We start from the raw sequence: 15,970 nt of genomic DNA, 5'->3' as shown, positions 1-15,970 counted from the left end.
GCAAATCGGTCCAGTCTGCATTATTGACTAAGAAGGAATTACACGCACGCTGACAGTCGCTACTTCATCTTAATTCTAGCAAACTAGCAAGGCATTGTCTTTCGCAAACGTATAAAACTCACCTTTTAACAATAAATCTCAAATTATACATAGAGATCTCACTTTTTCTCGCAAGAATTGAGACCATACGTAGGCTATCACTTTTCGTAGGCTTATCTCTCGTGCTTGTGTAAAATTCAAATTCGCTTCGGCTAAAAGCATCTGCGGCATTGTAGCCTAATTGCCAATTGTATTTCTTTAACTTTAATTAAATTACAACATTTTTGTTAGTTCATGTCATTCAAATTAAATTTTATTATTAGAACGAACCAGGGACTGCATGTGACGATGGAAGATGATAGAGGCAATCACTGTAGCCTAACAAATAAACAATGCACTAATTAAATAAGTTAATTAATAGACACATGTAGCCCACCTCTTCATGCTGTTTTAAAAAGAGGGGAGAAGTAGGCTCGGGTAAATATTTTGTATGTCCGAACTCCAATTGCAATGCTTTGCTGTCACCCAGTGGCCTCATGAAGTCATAACAGTTTTTTTAAACAGCTGTAATTTATATAGATGTGACATGAGACTAACTGTTATTTAGTTCAACAGTGTCACATTTGGGCGTGCGGGCATTTCAGGACTTCATTTATGTGACTTTTGTGACCAATCTTGACGTTCAACACATCAGAAATAACCACTACAGCAGTAATTATTTTGGCTAGATATATGATCAAAATCTGAGGTTATAAAAATAATGGATTTATATAGCCTACATAACATTGGGCTGCTGTTTAACTCCTGAATGACCACAACAAACTGATTCCCCGGCATTTATCCTCGGTAAAGCTTTTGTTCCGTAGCAACGTCTCCGTGACTGCTGTAAGAAGTTGTAGTTCTTAATACTAAACAGCAGGTAGCAGTGTCTCCCGCTGTGAGAGCATATTGTTCTTTCCGAACATCACGGCGCGATTTAGCTGTCTGCTGCACACTACAACGGCCTCTTTGATTCAAAGCAATTTATAAATGCAAGAACTACATTCAAGAATGTGATTGCACCAGCACTGGCTCACATCTGCTGCTCTCTGAAAAAAACTGCCTGAGAGTACCAGTCTCCCTCCTGAATAAATAAATAAATAAATCTCTCATTGCCCCTTAGTCTTCTCTGTGTATTTTTCCCTTCAGGTAAGGTCAGAAGAGGGACTTTGTAAAATGATAGATTTATTTGTTTTGATCTTTATCTTTTTTATTTTTTTATTGATTCACCATTTTTTTGTTGTTGACAAAAGCAACATGTTGCTGGGGGAGCAGCTGCACAGTTTCATGTATTTTTTCTACCCATTACTCTTCCATCACCACTGCTGTTCCCCCATCTCTCACTGTCTCTCTCTCCCCCCCGACTCTACAGCTTTGACGTGCTGCCATGGTCCTATACTGGAGGTCCTTTCATGGGGGCACCTGTCAGGAAGAGGAGGGGGTTCATGGTGGCGGTTGGTTGTTGTTGCAGGCGGTGGATTCACTACGTGGGCCAGATGAATCAGGAGAATGGGGGTGTTCTCTGTCGGGGGGGCTGAGGGAGGAAGGAGGTGAAACAGGAGGTTTGCCTTATATACACCATTCACCATTGAAGCATCTCTGCCCCTGTTATCAGTGCAGCAATGGACTCCATTCATGCATGGCCCGACTGTGGTCAGAGGAAGCTGGGTCGAGTGTACCCAGCACGTGGGAACATTATCGGAGGCAAGCCCTGGTGGTCTGTTGTTGACAGATGGTACGAAGAATAACACTAAGGGTGCCCGATCCCCCCCACCAAACACAATCTTTAAACGACCTTCTTATTTGTATAATTTCCTATTCAGTCTCAATAACTGTCAAATGCTCAATGATTGTCTCTCTTTTATAATTATATCAAGCAAAATGAATCTTTTGAATTTTGAATTTTGAATTTAAGCACTGCATTCTGTTCCTGGTGGCTGGATGGCTCTAAGTGAGGGGATATGCTAATAAAGTAGATCATAGAATGTATGCATCTAACCTGTATATTTAAACCTGCTTTGGCTTCATCTTTTAACAGATCTCAGTCTATCCCTGTCTCTGTGAGATGTTAGATTAAGTGATTCTCCAGGCCCTTGAATGTGCCCAGCTGATCTGGCACACAGCATGAGAAATGACAGGAGTTGCATTTAGGTCCCCGATCAGGACAGGGGTGCATGCTCTGAAAGCAGTCCTTTCACAAAGGAGGGGATAGAGGAGGACATGAAGAGGAGCTTTGTGCTCCTGGCGGGATGAGCCCTTCCACGCCCGAATCCGGAGGGCTATGTGCCCGACCCATTCAGGTCCCGCCAAGCGCCCCTGTCATCGGAAGCAACGTGTCTCACTTAACGATACCCCGGCCGAAGAACATGCAAATTTGTGTGTGCATGCTTAGATTTTTTACTTTGCCTTGAATGACGGCAGAAGAACCCTGCTTGCCCTGCCTCCATGTGAGGAATGCAGAACTGCAGGTGCACGGTTATCTTATCTCTTCTCCACAGTTGTCTAGCAACGGCAATGTGGGACGTTCTCCTCCAGTGGCAAGAATGGATGAGTGAGATGTGAGCTACAGGTAGGATGGTAGATTCACCCTGGATGAGGGTTGAAGACCTGATAAGTCTCTGGCTTCACGCAGCTCCTAAATTCTCCATCTATCCTCATTGACAATGTTTGCTTCTAGGCTCTGCATCATGACAGGGATGTTTTTCTTGTCCTCTGGATCCTTTGTGAAGTGGCTCCAAATCCTGGACCAGATAATGATGATGACTCCTGCTTGGAATGAAAACAGGGCAAAGCCACTCAAAGGCAGGATATCCTAGAATAGGACTTTACCTCTGCTCCTGACTCTATCCTGTCCACTAGGGCAATCCTCTCCGCGCCCAGGCCCGGTGCCATAGAGGCTAACTGATGCTATCGGAAGGATAGACACACTTAAACAGCCAGACTAGCTGCCAGCGCTCATTTCTGGCCAACATTTTCATTATTTAAGCTTCTGGAAGACACATTAACTTGTACGCACGTGTACATCCTTGCTGCTTTATCTTTGGACCTGCCATTGGTCCTCACTTTGGTGTCTATAATAAAGATATGTCAATGGCAGTGCTATTCAGGGATGTCAAACTCAAGTGCAGGCATATGTTTTTAATCTTTTGTTATTTACATAATTAGACAAAATGATCATCTCCTCAGTATCATATGCATTTAATATAACCATATACAGTACAGTCTTACACTAAGTAATTGTATACTACCATGTATATTCAGAAATGCTTGCATGTAGGTGTCCACAGCTTATTAAATCATTGAAATAATTAAGCTGCGGGGAATGATTGGACTAATATACTAATATATACAATGGAATTTCAATAACTGAGTTTTACACTACTTTGTGTAACTTTCAATGTGGTAATCAAATTCCCTAATACAAATTTACAGTCATGAACAGAGTGTGATATCCAGTATTTAATTGTGTCACAGATGATTGCACTAAAAATACCTGTTATTATAATAACTACATTGTCTTTTTTTCCCTTAGATTTGAAAGAGTTTTAGCTGCCTTGATGGCAAGTACAAATGGTGTATCATCACCCAACATTAAATTTAAAGTTGACATTTTCCTACTGGAGATATGTGCATCCCCAATCTCACGCATGCATGCACACTCAGTTAGCTTGATAAAAGGACCTCGTAATCCAGGCAGGCGTTTTCAAATTAAGCATCTTTTTTAAAGTTGGTAGAACAAAGAGCCCTGACGTCTGAAAGCTTGCATTACTAAAGGGCACGCCCCTGTCACAAATGGGAAATCAAGTCAAGTTAACAGCTCCTGCAGGAAACTCAATGTTTAATCAGTTAGTGGGACAATGAAGAAGGAAGTCCCCCTGTTCACAGGCCAGTCTGTGTCCCACCCTCCATTTTTACTGCCCTGTTCTCCCAGGAATACACGTACTCCTTGCTTGCTGCATATTAACTGATAGGTTGAGGATTACTTATGTTGTGCCAATAGCACAGGGGTACAATCAAACGGTATTTGTTTTGTGGTGCAGTGAGGTGGATTGTGATAATTTGACCATTGCTGCCACTGCACCATGTTATGGAGAATTCTGAGGCATGTTACCATACTCAGGATCCATACTCAGTCGGCACCGTTGGAAAGTGGACTGAATAGGAAAAGTGGACTGGCTGGTTTAACAAGCTAGTCTGTTTGGATGCCATGGAAGTCTTTTTGATGAAAACTACAGGAGAGGATAGAAAAAGGATGGTGGAAGAGAAAGGGGGGTTGTGTGAAAAGTAGATAATCTGGAGAACAGGTGCTTGACTGCTGTGGAATTCTCCCTTTTTTATTGTTATTTATGTGTTACAGACACCCTCATGAAGTCCCACATGCACTACAGTTACACACCTGCCAGATTCTTTAGCCCCTATACACAGTTGGAGTTCTTACTGAAACAATTTTTGGTACCTTCCTCAACAGGTGTCCCTCTTTTCTCCAAAATCTCTCTTATAAAGTTACTCCAGTCTATGTTTTGAATATTTGTGATTTTTGAGGAGCTGAACCAATTAACCCCAAATTAAGCATTAGCACAACAGGCAAGGTTCTGATAGAAATGAATCATTTTTCACACCCCCTGGGAATGTAATATTTAAAATCTTACTGCAGTCCCTTCTCCCATGTGTGAACAGGCCAGTCTGAAGCCGGTTCAGTGAGCTGTGCCGGGTGTGGCACGGAGCCAGTTTGAAGACAAAATCTGCATGAATAACTGGGGAATTGAGACAGCCATTTTATTCTATTCGTATGCTCATATGAAGGTTGGAACACTCCCCGCCCTTTAACTACCTGGCACGCCAAAAACATCATGATCCCGTATCACATCCATACGAACAATGGGGACTGCTGGCAGTATACATACAGGGAACGTAAATATTCACGCGGGTCCATCACACCTCTGTGCAGGTGCGACAGGTTACAAGCACTTCCTACAGGATCAGGGCAGGCGAGTTTACATCTCCACCTAACTGCCTGAGGCATCAGGAGGCATATCGGTCTGGGATGATACAGGCTTTCCCTGTTCCTTTAGTCCAAGCTTTCTAAAATAGATTTGCTCCCTCTCCCTCCTTTCTAAATTATATTAACTTCCACATGTCTTCTCAGTGGCTGGTCCGATGGATAATAAAATATGCCTTGGATGACAAGACATGAGATTAATCATTTTAGTCATGAAAAAAATACCGTTGGAATATGAAAGCTCTTCATAACAGTTCATTAAGACCGTTAGTTTGTAGATCATATTAGGCTGTAGGCTGTAGATGCTATTTATCGTTCATCAACCCCATACATAAAGAGCAACATTTTCAGGGTAATATCAACTCAGGGAGAGTATCTTTTTAAGCTATAAAGGGATTAACATATTGTCCATCATATGAACTGGACTCAAATAAACAATGAGTTTATTTAACGCAGTAAACTTTTATGAACTGCTGTCTGTGCCTCAAAGCATCAATAAAACAGGCATGTATTTGTGAACTGCAACAAAAGCATTAACTGAAAGCCACGCTGTATTTGGTCTCTTGTGAACAACATGGTATATGTTTCATTCAAAACCGTAATTTTGATGGTAGACTTAATACATGTCAAATATTAAGCAGGAAATGGATCGAGAGAATCAAATTAGCCAACTGAGTAAAACGAAAAACATTTTTCCCCAGGACCAGTTCTTATTTCCCGATTTAAATTTGCAAGAGTTTGCAATCCGCTGTCTCTGCTGAGCTGACATTCAGCTTCAGATTTTTGTACAGCCCCATTAAAAGACACTGTGAGCTGTTTTTTATCCAGTGATTCACCTTACAGTCATCAATGATCTCAAAGATCCAAACTGGTCTTTGTTTAAATGTTATGGTAAATGTTATGTTTCTGGAGGGAAGAAAGTTGTGCATGTGTTTGGGAACCCTTGGGACAGTGTATATTTGAACTTTCCAAACAAACACTTTCCCTGGTTTTCCTTCCCCATTGAACCATCCCAAGTGCCTTCCAGTCAGAGGGAAGACTGAGGTAGCACCTAGATTCTATGGTGCTTTGGTCAATCTCCTCAGGTTTAAAATGGTACCATAGATTTTCACTCTATGGTATTGCACGGGTTAAGACTCATAATAAGATAGGAAAATAATATATTAACATTTACCATGTGTATCTTTATTCAAAGGCATACCACTGTAAAACATGCGGAATCCATTATGTATTTGGACAAGTGGCAAAGCACTGCCCCGAAATGAAAAAAGTCAAAGTGTTTTCGACGAAATGAACCATGATCACTGGGGGGTGTAGTATTTTTTGTGGAAGAGTATATTACTGCAAGAGTGTATTGGCCTCCCATTGTAATGCAAGTCACTGGGTCAATGTTTTCCCCATTAGCTCAGATTAGTGTCACTTTAAGGGCAGCCTTTGTCAGCTTTACAATCCAATTGATGTACCTTCAGCCCACCACTCAGGGAACACAATCAGGCTCAGAAGCAAATTAATTATCATTTAATCACAGATATAATTTAACTGCTATGTGATCGCTGTCGCTCTCTACTCCAGTCGCCCAACACCAGTCATTAATGTAGATACTCAACGGATGATTCCCCAAATCTTGCAAATACTTTTTTAAGAAATCTGGGGTGGGGAAAGTTTGGCAACCGGTCGCAGGTAACAAAGGTAATTTAAAAAAAGCATAATCTGGACACTTCCTGTACCGTAACTCTTTCCTACAGAGTCAATAGCAAATATGACTGAAAGCACAGCAGGGACAGAGAGCCACAGGGGAACACGGATGGCACAACAGAGACAGGAAGTGACAGCATGAGCAGTTTAATACACCCTCGGAGAAAGAATGGGTTAAAGAGAATGAGTTCCCGAACAGGGACAATGTATGATCTCAAGACGCATTGTTCTTCACAAACTCATCAAGGAAGAATCAGAGAAGCCCAAAATAAAATACGAAAAAAAATCTTTCAAAAACTATTTTTGGACAGAGGCTTCTCTCGCTGTGCTTGAACGCCCTTTTTAACGCACCTCATTTCAGCTCAGCCAGAATGGGAGTGATGAAGAGCGGAGCAATTATGCAAAACAAACGAAGATCAAGAGAAGACTCTCCTTTTCAAATACAGGCGCCGAGGCGGTGGCAGAACGGAACGTCTGCGCCATTGATCAGCGTTTATAATCTAGATCGAATAATGTCGCTCGGCCCCCTCCGCCCTGCGAGAGGTGATAATAAGTGCTTAACGGTGTCTGCGGGGCCTGAATGAGCCTTGCCTTTTGCCGCGGTGGGCCCAGCAGGCGGCCCGATGCAGGGTCAACGTTTGCGCAGCGGTCATAAGAGGATTGCGGGGCGGCCACGGCGGAGGGGGCCCGGTGCTGCCGATGGGCCCGTGGGGCCTGCCCTTTGATCCGGGGAGATTGGAAGCAGCCAGGTGGATTAACATATCTCCCCCCAACCCCCATCCCCATCCCCCCACTCCCACCTCCCTCCCCACATTGTGCCGCAGAACACATCTAGACCCAGCGCAAATGGGGGGTGGGTGGGTTATTTAAAAATGGAGGGGGGAAAAAATCGAAGAACAATTAGTGCCTTGTCCTCTTTCAGGTGATATTTATTTCCCTCTTTCCTTTTTGTTCTCTCTCTTGCCTTAAATTAACCGCTCTGTTAAAAGAAGAAAAAGAGACTTGGATTTCAAGGACCCCCCCCAACCCCCCCGCCCTCAGAGACTTCCAGCTGCATCTCACAGTCAGCTATTAGGCTGGAATGCTGGTTGTGTCTTGGGAAAATGCAAACAGCACAGAGAGAGAGAGAGAGAGAGAGAGAGAGAGAGAGAGCTCTGTGCCCAGGTTCAGTGTTAGGCTGCAGCCGGAGTGATCGAGGCCTGCTCTGCCCTGTTTCTTTGTGAGAGTCGGTCCAGGGGATGAGCTCAGCTGCAGGTGCATTGCACAACCGTTTCTGTCAGAGCGAAGCCGAGGCTCACCGCAACCAGAGCAAAACAGATTTTCCAGCACACGCAAGGGTATACCCTGTGAAATCGCTGTAAAATGATCGAATTACACCTCTAAATCTTCACCAAAGCCAGCAGCGTCCCTGTGGAATTCATTGTCAGATCCTTTTTTTTCCCCTCTTCAGCCATGTTTGTTGCTGAAGTTGGGCCTCACTGATTTTGTGCTGTTTATCCACCAGTGAAACTGCAGGCATTACTTCTGCATGCTGCTAGATGGTTCATAACCTGGAGCGAATGCGTGCTCTCTGTGTCGACACTGCTCATTATGGCAGGATCAGAGGGGAGAGGGAGCACGTTAAAAACATCAAAGCCCCCTTCACATTGGGGCGCAGAGGGACACAGTCACAAATGATAAGCTGGGCTGCTCACAGTCTGGCGCCAAGCGGCACAATTTTTTAAAAGTGCAGTGAAAAAAAGGGAATAAAGTCTCCTTGAAATGTATTCTTCTAAGCTTCTCTTCACTTCTCGGTCGTGGTACACGAAAACAGCTTGGAGGCTAATCTGTTCAGCTGGGTCTGTGTGTCAACGGCATGCACATATGTGGCTGAATGTGCACACAGACACACAGACACACAGACGCACACACACACAAGCTTTTGCAGCTGATCCATGGCTGAAACAGAAAATCTCTCTCACCCAGGCAGGAGACAGGTACCACATGCTGTGCTTTGCAACTTTTTCTGTTTTGTTGTTGTTTTGCAGGGATGGACCGCCAGTTCTGGTGGATAAGAGGCTCTTTTGTCTAGACTGGCGCAGAGACCCTCGCAGACACATTAAGTTATTAGCAGTGTTGTGTCAATCCTAAGCCTCAGCCGGGATGGGGTTACCTTTCGCGGACACGTGGGATGCTGCCGGATCAGCTTGTTGTTTTGGTTACTGCTCCTGAAAATGCTAACTGTGCAGTGTTGCCATTGCTTTTCGTTTTTAGAAGGTGGGGGAAGGAGGGGGGCGGTGGTGAATCAGTGACTGAGAGAGCAAGTCAACACAGGGAGAAGACGCCTGTTGCAGCTCTCTCTATGTGTTGAATTTTTAGCCACATGCAATCAGTGATGTCACCACAGGTTTTTTAATTTATTTTTTTTGATAAGAGCAGTTTTATGCTCCGTGTTGACGTACTCTTTAAGCACTATTCTCTGAAAAAAGTCCAAAGGCAGTTCAGAGTTGTCCGCTCAGGTTCACACAGGAAGCAAGCTGACAATATGTTACAAATTACATGGCCGTAAGGACTTTTATAACACACACACACACACACACACAAAGACACGTGACATGCTTTTTTCACTTTAGCACTGTAGGGCCAGGGGTCCTTTGGCTCCTGTTGTCTGGGGACTAGGTGAGAGCATAGAGGTGGCGCAGACAGGATAGACTCCTGTCAGCTCTGACTCAGCCGGACAGTCCTAAACTCTGACTGCAGCTCTACCAACAGTTTGATTGACGTGGGATCATGAGGACCTTTTAATTAACAGAAACCACTTCCCTCCAGTTTTCTCTCTTCTCTCCTTTTCCTGAGTGGGAACAAACCGTGTTCCAGGTCCTAGTCAGGGTGGACTATAATTGAAATTGTGCCTCTACATCTCTAGGCAACACCCCTAGTCTCTTTGAAGTTCTGGGGGAGGTGTGTGTTTGAATGTATGTGCTGTTTGTGCATGTGTGTGTGGCGAAGGGGGTGGGGGTGTGGGAATTTGAGGGTGTAAATGGGTCTCAAACCAAACTAATCTCCCTCTGCTCTCCCTCTCTATTTTCAACAGTCTGTTCCCTGATAATGTTCTTTCCACACTCACAAGTAAAATGTATGACCTTTCTAATGGGGTCCTGCCTGTTGTCTTAGAGGAGAGGTTTTGAAATTGAGAATGCGTGATGTATGTCCTAGTTCTCTACCTACCACTTTGTCTGTCATAGCTGGAGTTTAGGAATTTAGCCCAATACATATGTGTGTGCATGTGTGTGTGTGTGTGTGTGTGTAAACGCATGTGTGTGGGTACATCTGTGTGAGTGCATTACCACTGAAACAGGTGGAGGGCAAAATGGGAAAAAGTGGGCAATAGGTGATTGAGGAATTCTCTGTTTATACACTGACACACACCTGTCAGTGTGTGATGTGTGTGTTTGTGTTTGGAAGTGAGTTCATTGTTTTTGTGTGTGCATGTGTGTGAGTGTGCGTTCTGACATGCGATTATATAATGTGTGAGTGTGTGGGTGGGACAGGATATCTGAGGGGGGTCTCGCTGAAGGGGTTCTAGTCATGCTTTGGTTTAGTCCCTGGGTGTTCAGATGCCGCATTTGGGCGGGGCCAATCCCGCTGTTGACGCCAAGTGCTTGACGACAGACACCTACGCCTGGGTGGCCGGGGATGCTGGTAGGAGCTGGAGCAAGCAGGGAGGGTCTGGGGGGCATGGGGAACTACGGGGTACCCCCCTCTGCAGGCACCCCCTCAGTCCGATGCCCATCACATCTCCCTATACGAGTCCACTGGATCTCAGCAGAAGAGTGAATCGGGGTTCATTTAGGCAGAGAATGTGCTTATCTGAATAATCAGCTTATGAGAAATTTTCTCATTTATCCACGACACTATCTGGTCCCGTGAATGAGTGACTTACGCACTAATCTCTAAAAAAATAAAAGTACAAAGGCAGGTCAGAGCAGTCCGCCCAGGTTCACACAGGGAGCAAACTGACAATATATTACAAGCAAATTATATGGCTGTAATGAGTTTTGTAACACATGCACTTTAACCGATTGTAAAAAATTCATGTACTTACAAGCAGGAATGTGTGCATACACATGCAAGTGTACACATTGATGACACACATGCACACAAACACACGCACAGACTTGTGACTTACTTTTTTTCCCCTTAAGCACTGCAGAGTTAGGGGTCCTTTGGCTCCGGTTGTCTGGTGACTGGGTGAGAGCATAGTGCACATTGATCACACATACACACAGGTTTTTTTAACCCTTTTTTCATGATTTTTGGAAAAATATCTCAGAAATACATGTTGCCGTCATAAATGTGTGTTTGCTAAACTACTGAAAGCAGCTAAATGTTTCTGAATTGTCACTTGAACGTTATTGTGCCAGTAGTTAAGCAGTTGAATTTTTTTGGCCAAATATTTGCTGTAACTTGGCTAGCCAGCCTATTTTCTGTGAAAATTTGCCCACAGGACTGCCTGCATGTGGTCTGATATAGCTTTCTCTGTTTCAGGAGCTTACCAGATGAACTAAGTGATTCAAAATAGCATGCACACAGCGCAGTAATCAACTATTTTTGCAGGGATGGTCAAAAATACAAAAATACAAAATACCATAAATGCATCAAATATTAGAAGCTTTGCACATGGCACAGAAGCACAAGCAAGCAAAAAAGGCAAGCAACCGTTATTCCATATAAAATTAAAATACGTACTGCACATCCCTGCACATCAGCTATTGTATCAATGTACCTCAGAATATTTAGCTGCAACTAGTTTTAATTTGTAGTTCCTTGGAGGTGATGGTGTATAAATTATCTCTATGTTGTACGACAGCAGTAAAAGCCATTTTAACAACTAAACTGAACACACTGCACATCTCTCTGTAAAAACTGGAAAAATTGTGTTCTGGTTAGGTCCCTTGTCTGCCTTCAATCAAATTTTCCTGACTGTGTTCTGTTGTGCATGCTTGTGTTCTGTGAAGGACCTTCTTCCCAGCATACTAAAGAAAACACACCTTGCAGTACACTTCGACTTTGTTACATTTGGAGCATGCTGCTTGTCCTGTCTTTCATCCGTTCCACAGTGTCCATCATTGTCTACCTCCACACATGTTGTCTGTCAGAAACACAGAGGGTCAGAACCCCCCCCTAATAACCCCCCTCTATCAACAGAGACAAATATTGACCTGTGCTCTGGGCTCAGTGCCAGCAATTGTTCATGGATTACTGTCTCACCCACCCCCAAGATTATGTCCAACAGAGCTCATTACAGCCAAATCAAAGGGCTCCCAAGAAGATGCTCACACAGGTAATGGCTCTATATTCATTCAGCGTTCAAGAGTTTGCTCGCAAATTACTCACAGAACAAATGACCCGCTCACAGCATCTCTGGCCCACGGGGGGAATACATATCTCACTGTTAACTGGAAGAGGCTCCCTGTAAACATGAAGGATTAGAGAAGAGGTTACGGGAGGGAGGCAACAGGGGCACGACTCAGGTCGAACCCTTGTGACAGCCAATAGGAATGGTGATCACGAACAAAAGGAGGACCGTTGGGATGTTGGAGAGGGAGTCCGGCTCAAGCTGAATGATTCTGTTGGACAGTTCACAGCAGTCGGTGTGCTTCAGGAAGCAGGCTGTCCCATCTAATCTGCTTCATAAATTTTTTATTCACAAATGCTACTTCAGTCATAGGCGGCTATTGTGAAACTGGCTTCCCAACTTGGCTTTGTGCAGCAGAAAATCGGCTTTTAAACCACCCCCCCCCCCCCCCCGCCCTCCACTTCCAGGCCTCCAACAGGTTGCTGTGTGCTGCCGAAGAGGCCTCAGCAGACCGTGTCTCTGGCAGTGGGTGAAGATATTTACATTCCACCGAGGGGCTGCCATGCATGTGGAATGACGTAAGGCATGTCAGCTTCTCCTTTCATCCCACTACACTCTGCACTTTGGACCTTCCATCACAGTTGGAAGTGCTTTTTAATGAACCCAAGTTTTAATGTAAATATAAGCAGGTAATTTCATGTACCTTTAAGCAGGTCCCCTCCACTACACCCCCCCCCCCCCCCCACCATTACCACCACCCCCACCCCTGAAGCCAAGTTAGGTTTTTGTGGCTGCTTCTCCATGGATTACAAAATACTGAAAAAAGAACAGATGTTTACAAACTAAAAGAGTACACTTCGTACCTGACATCACTGCTGGGTTGCCACAGATACATAATTCACACTCTACTTGTCTCACAGCCACATTATGGATGGACCAAAACGAACAAACAAAATGTTATTTCCCTGAAGGTAGGGAAAATTTATGGATGAACGGTCAGTTTGTGTGTGTGTGTGTGTGTGTGCGCGGATGGGTGTGGGTGCGTGTGTGTGTTTGTGCGTGTGTTTGCTCATGTGTTATGCCAGGACATTCAACTGGAAACAAAACCGCAAAGGAATTCAGCCGTAGCCATATTAAAAATAAAAAAAAAACACTAATATTGCACAGCATCATGAGAAACAATGAATTTATTTTATAAACCACATTTTATTTACAAAGCAATAAGTGTATCATACAGTAGTTAGTTACATACATGTCAAAATAATTCATGAAATTTCACCCCCACCCCACCCCCAGTATTACCAGTGCACAGAGTCTCTGCTATCAGAGCTACCACCCCATAACAGAGACCACACCCCCCCCCTTCCCTCCCCTACCCGACAAAACATTTGTCAGCTGCCATCTGCCTGTCTGCCCCCCGTCTCCTCTTTAAACTATTTAATTAAGCCGCAACACCTTTCCTCGACTTACACTGCCCTCAACACCCACCGACCCCCACATCACAACCCTAAGCTCTTGTCCTGACTAACACAAACAAGCAAAAGTGGAGGAGTGGTTTCCCAGGCCTCCCGGAGCCCCCATTTTTCATCTTTATACAAGTGCTACAAAAAAAAACAAACTGGACAAAGACAACATGACAAAAAAAGTATGAAAATACTGTACATTTTTTTAAAAACCAGTGTAATGCTCACATGTTACAACACCCCCCCCCCCCCCACTCCACACCACCCCACCCCCACCCTTCCCCCCATGTTCAGGGCTCTGCTCCCCTACCCCCCTGCAGTATCACTAGTGCCTGTAGAACACCTGAAGAACAAAGCAAGGAAAAAAAAGGTATTTTCTTCCTTATTTAAAAAAAATCATTTTACCTCTGTCAAAAAGGTGTATGGAGATTCCAGCAGCTGTGAGCTCAGCCAGCTGGCCCCAACTCTGGAATCTCAGGAGGAAAAGGATTGTCCCAGAGTGACTGAGCGACGCGTAACGTCTGTAAGTTACTGCAGAAAAACAGTCTCTGGCACAGGACCCCCCACCCCCTTCCCGCCCCCCCTCAAAATCCATCTTTCCCCCTCCAGTAGCATAAGTTGTGTTGTTAGTGGGAGATGCGCACGCATGTCAACTGAAACGCAACTCTCTCTTCGGTTCACTTCACCTCAGTTCTCCGGCGTTCATTTTTCTCCCCCACATCTCCACAAACAAATGAAAAAATGTCTTTAAAAACGGAGGGTCATCAAAAGTCCTCGGTTTACCTGCAGAGTTCATGACAGGTGGGAGCCACCTCTGCCGCCGCTCTCTCACACCTTGGTGGCCAGCGACTGCACCTCGGACTTCTGGGTCTGGGCGCTGAGGGTGGAGGACATGGAGCTCATCTGGCCGTGCATGGCCTTCTTCAGGTTGAGCAGGCAGAGGCACTGGGAGCGGAAGCGCAGGTCGAAGAAGGCGTACAGGAAGGGGTTGAGGCAGCTGTTGACGTAGGCCAGGCAGGTAGCGTAGGGGTGGGCCAGCAGCAGGAAGCGCAGGAAGCCGCAGGTGTTGGGCGCCAGGTCCAGGTAGGACAGGGCGTCCATGCTCTTCAGCACGTGGAAGGGCGTCCAGCAGAAGGCGAAGACCACCACCAGGGTGGTGATGATCTTCAGCAGCCTGCGCTTCTTCTGGTCCTCCTTGCGCAGGTTGTTGAAGTGGCGGGTGACGGTGCAGCCGATGAAGCAGTAGAAGACGGTCATGGCCAGGAAGGGCAGGAGGAAGCCCAGGGCGGAGGAGGAGAGGCTGAGCCCGGCGATCCACAGCGACTCGTGCAGCCGGTTCGGCGTCACCATGCTGAAGTCCATGGCGCAAATGGTGCGGTTGCTACTGAGGTCATCCACAGTGGTGCGGAACAGGAGCGTGGGCACAGCCAGCAGGCCAGAGAGCAGCCAGATGGCGCCCAGAGAGGCCAGCATGGTGCCCCTGGACCTCAGCCGGCTGCTGGACAGCGAGTGGACGATGGCCAGGTAGCGGTCAAAGCTCAGGCAGGTGAGGCAGAAGACGCTGGCGTACATGTTGACCAGCACCACGTAGCTGCTGATCTTGCACAGGGCCGCGCCAAAGGGCCAGTGGTAGCCCAGCGCCGTGTAGACCGCCCACAGGGGCAGGGTGACCACAAAGGTCAGGTCAGCCAGGGCCAGGTTGCCTATGTAGACATCGGCCGCCCGGCGCTTCGACTTGGACTTCCACACAGTGAAGATGACCACACCGTTGCCTGACAGTCCCAGGATGAAGATGAGCATGTACAGGACGGGGATGAGGGAGAACGAGGGCTCCCATTCGGAGTAATCGCACATAGTGTCATTGTCATCATAGTAGTCAAACTGCATGTATCCATATTCCTCAGTGGTATCCATATCAGAGGTTTTCTTGAGTTCGGAGGAGAAAAAATTGATAAATGCTTTTTAATCCACTTCTCCAGTCCAGTGATGTTTTTTCACTCTAGAGCCCAATAGCACTGATCTTGCGCAAATCAAGGCCCGGAAAAGATAGAATCAATTCAAACAGAAGAGCCAAAAAATAGAATGATAACTTCGGAAACAGAACCGCAGACACGGGCAGCGCACCAACAACGGAGTCTCTGTCTGAGTTCGCAGCGCTGGGCAGTCTGCCTTTTTAAACTCACTATCATCCACACCCCTTTTTTCCTCCCAGGACTAGTCCCCCCTCCCCCATCAATCACCTCTTCTAACCCCCGCCCCCCTACTCTCTCGCTCACACCACAAATTTACACATCCACTGCGAAGCCCAATGTTTTCCTTCTTAACTCGTATAATTGCATTTTCTGGCAGGAATATATTAGATTCCTATTCCAATATTATATGACAATATTTCTCTCT

The 15,970-nt window shown here is 45.5% G+C and overlaps 1 protein-coding gene across 1 annotated transcript; it reads right to left on the bottom strand.

The window, feature by feature from the left end:
- Nucleotides 1–13,860: 13,860 nt before the first annotated feature.
- On the bottom strand, nucleotides 13,861–15,735 carry aplnra (apelin receptor a). Its single transcript, XM_035380241.1, has one exon. It carries the CDS (start codon nucleotides 15,485–15,487, stop codon nucleotides 14,402–14,404), a length of 1,086 nt encoding a protein of 361 aa, XP_035236132.1. The 5' UTR covers nucleotides 15,488–15,735; the 3' UTR covers nucleotides 13,861–14,401.
- Between the last annotated feature and the right edge of the window lie 235 nt (nucleotides 15,736–15,970).

Source organism: Anguilla anguilla, chromosome 10 (genome assembly GCF_013347855.1).
Source record: "Anguilla anguilla isolate fAngAng1 chromosome 10, fAngAng1.pri, whole genome shotgun sequence".
NCBI lineage: Eukaryota > Metazoa > Chordata > Actinopteri > Anguilliformes > Anguillidae > Anguilla > Anguilla anguilla.
This window is presented reverse-complemented; position numbering and strand designations above follow the sequence as displayed.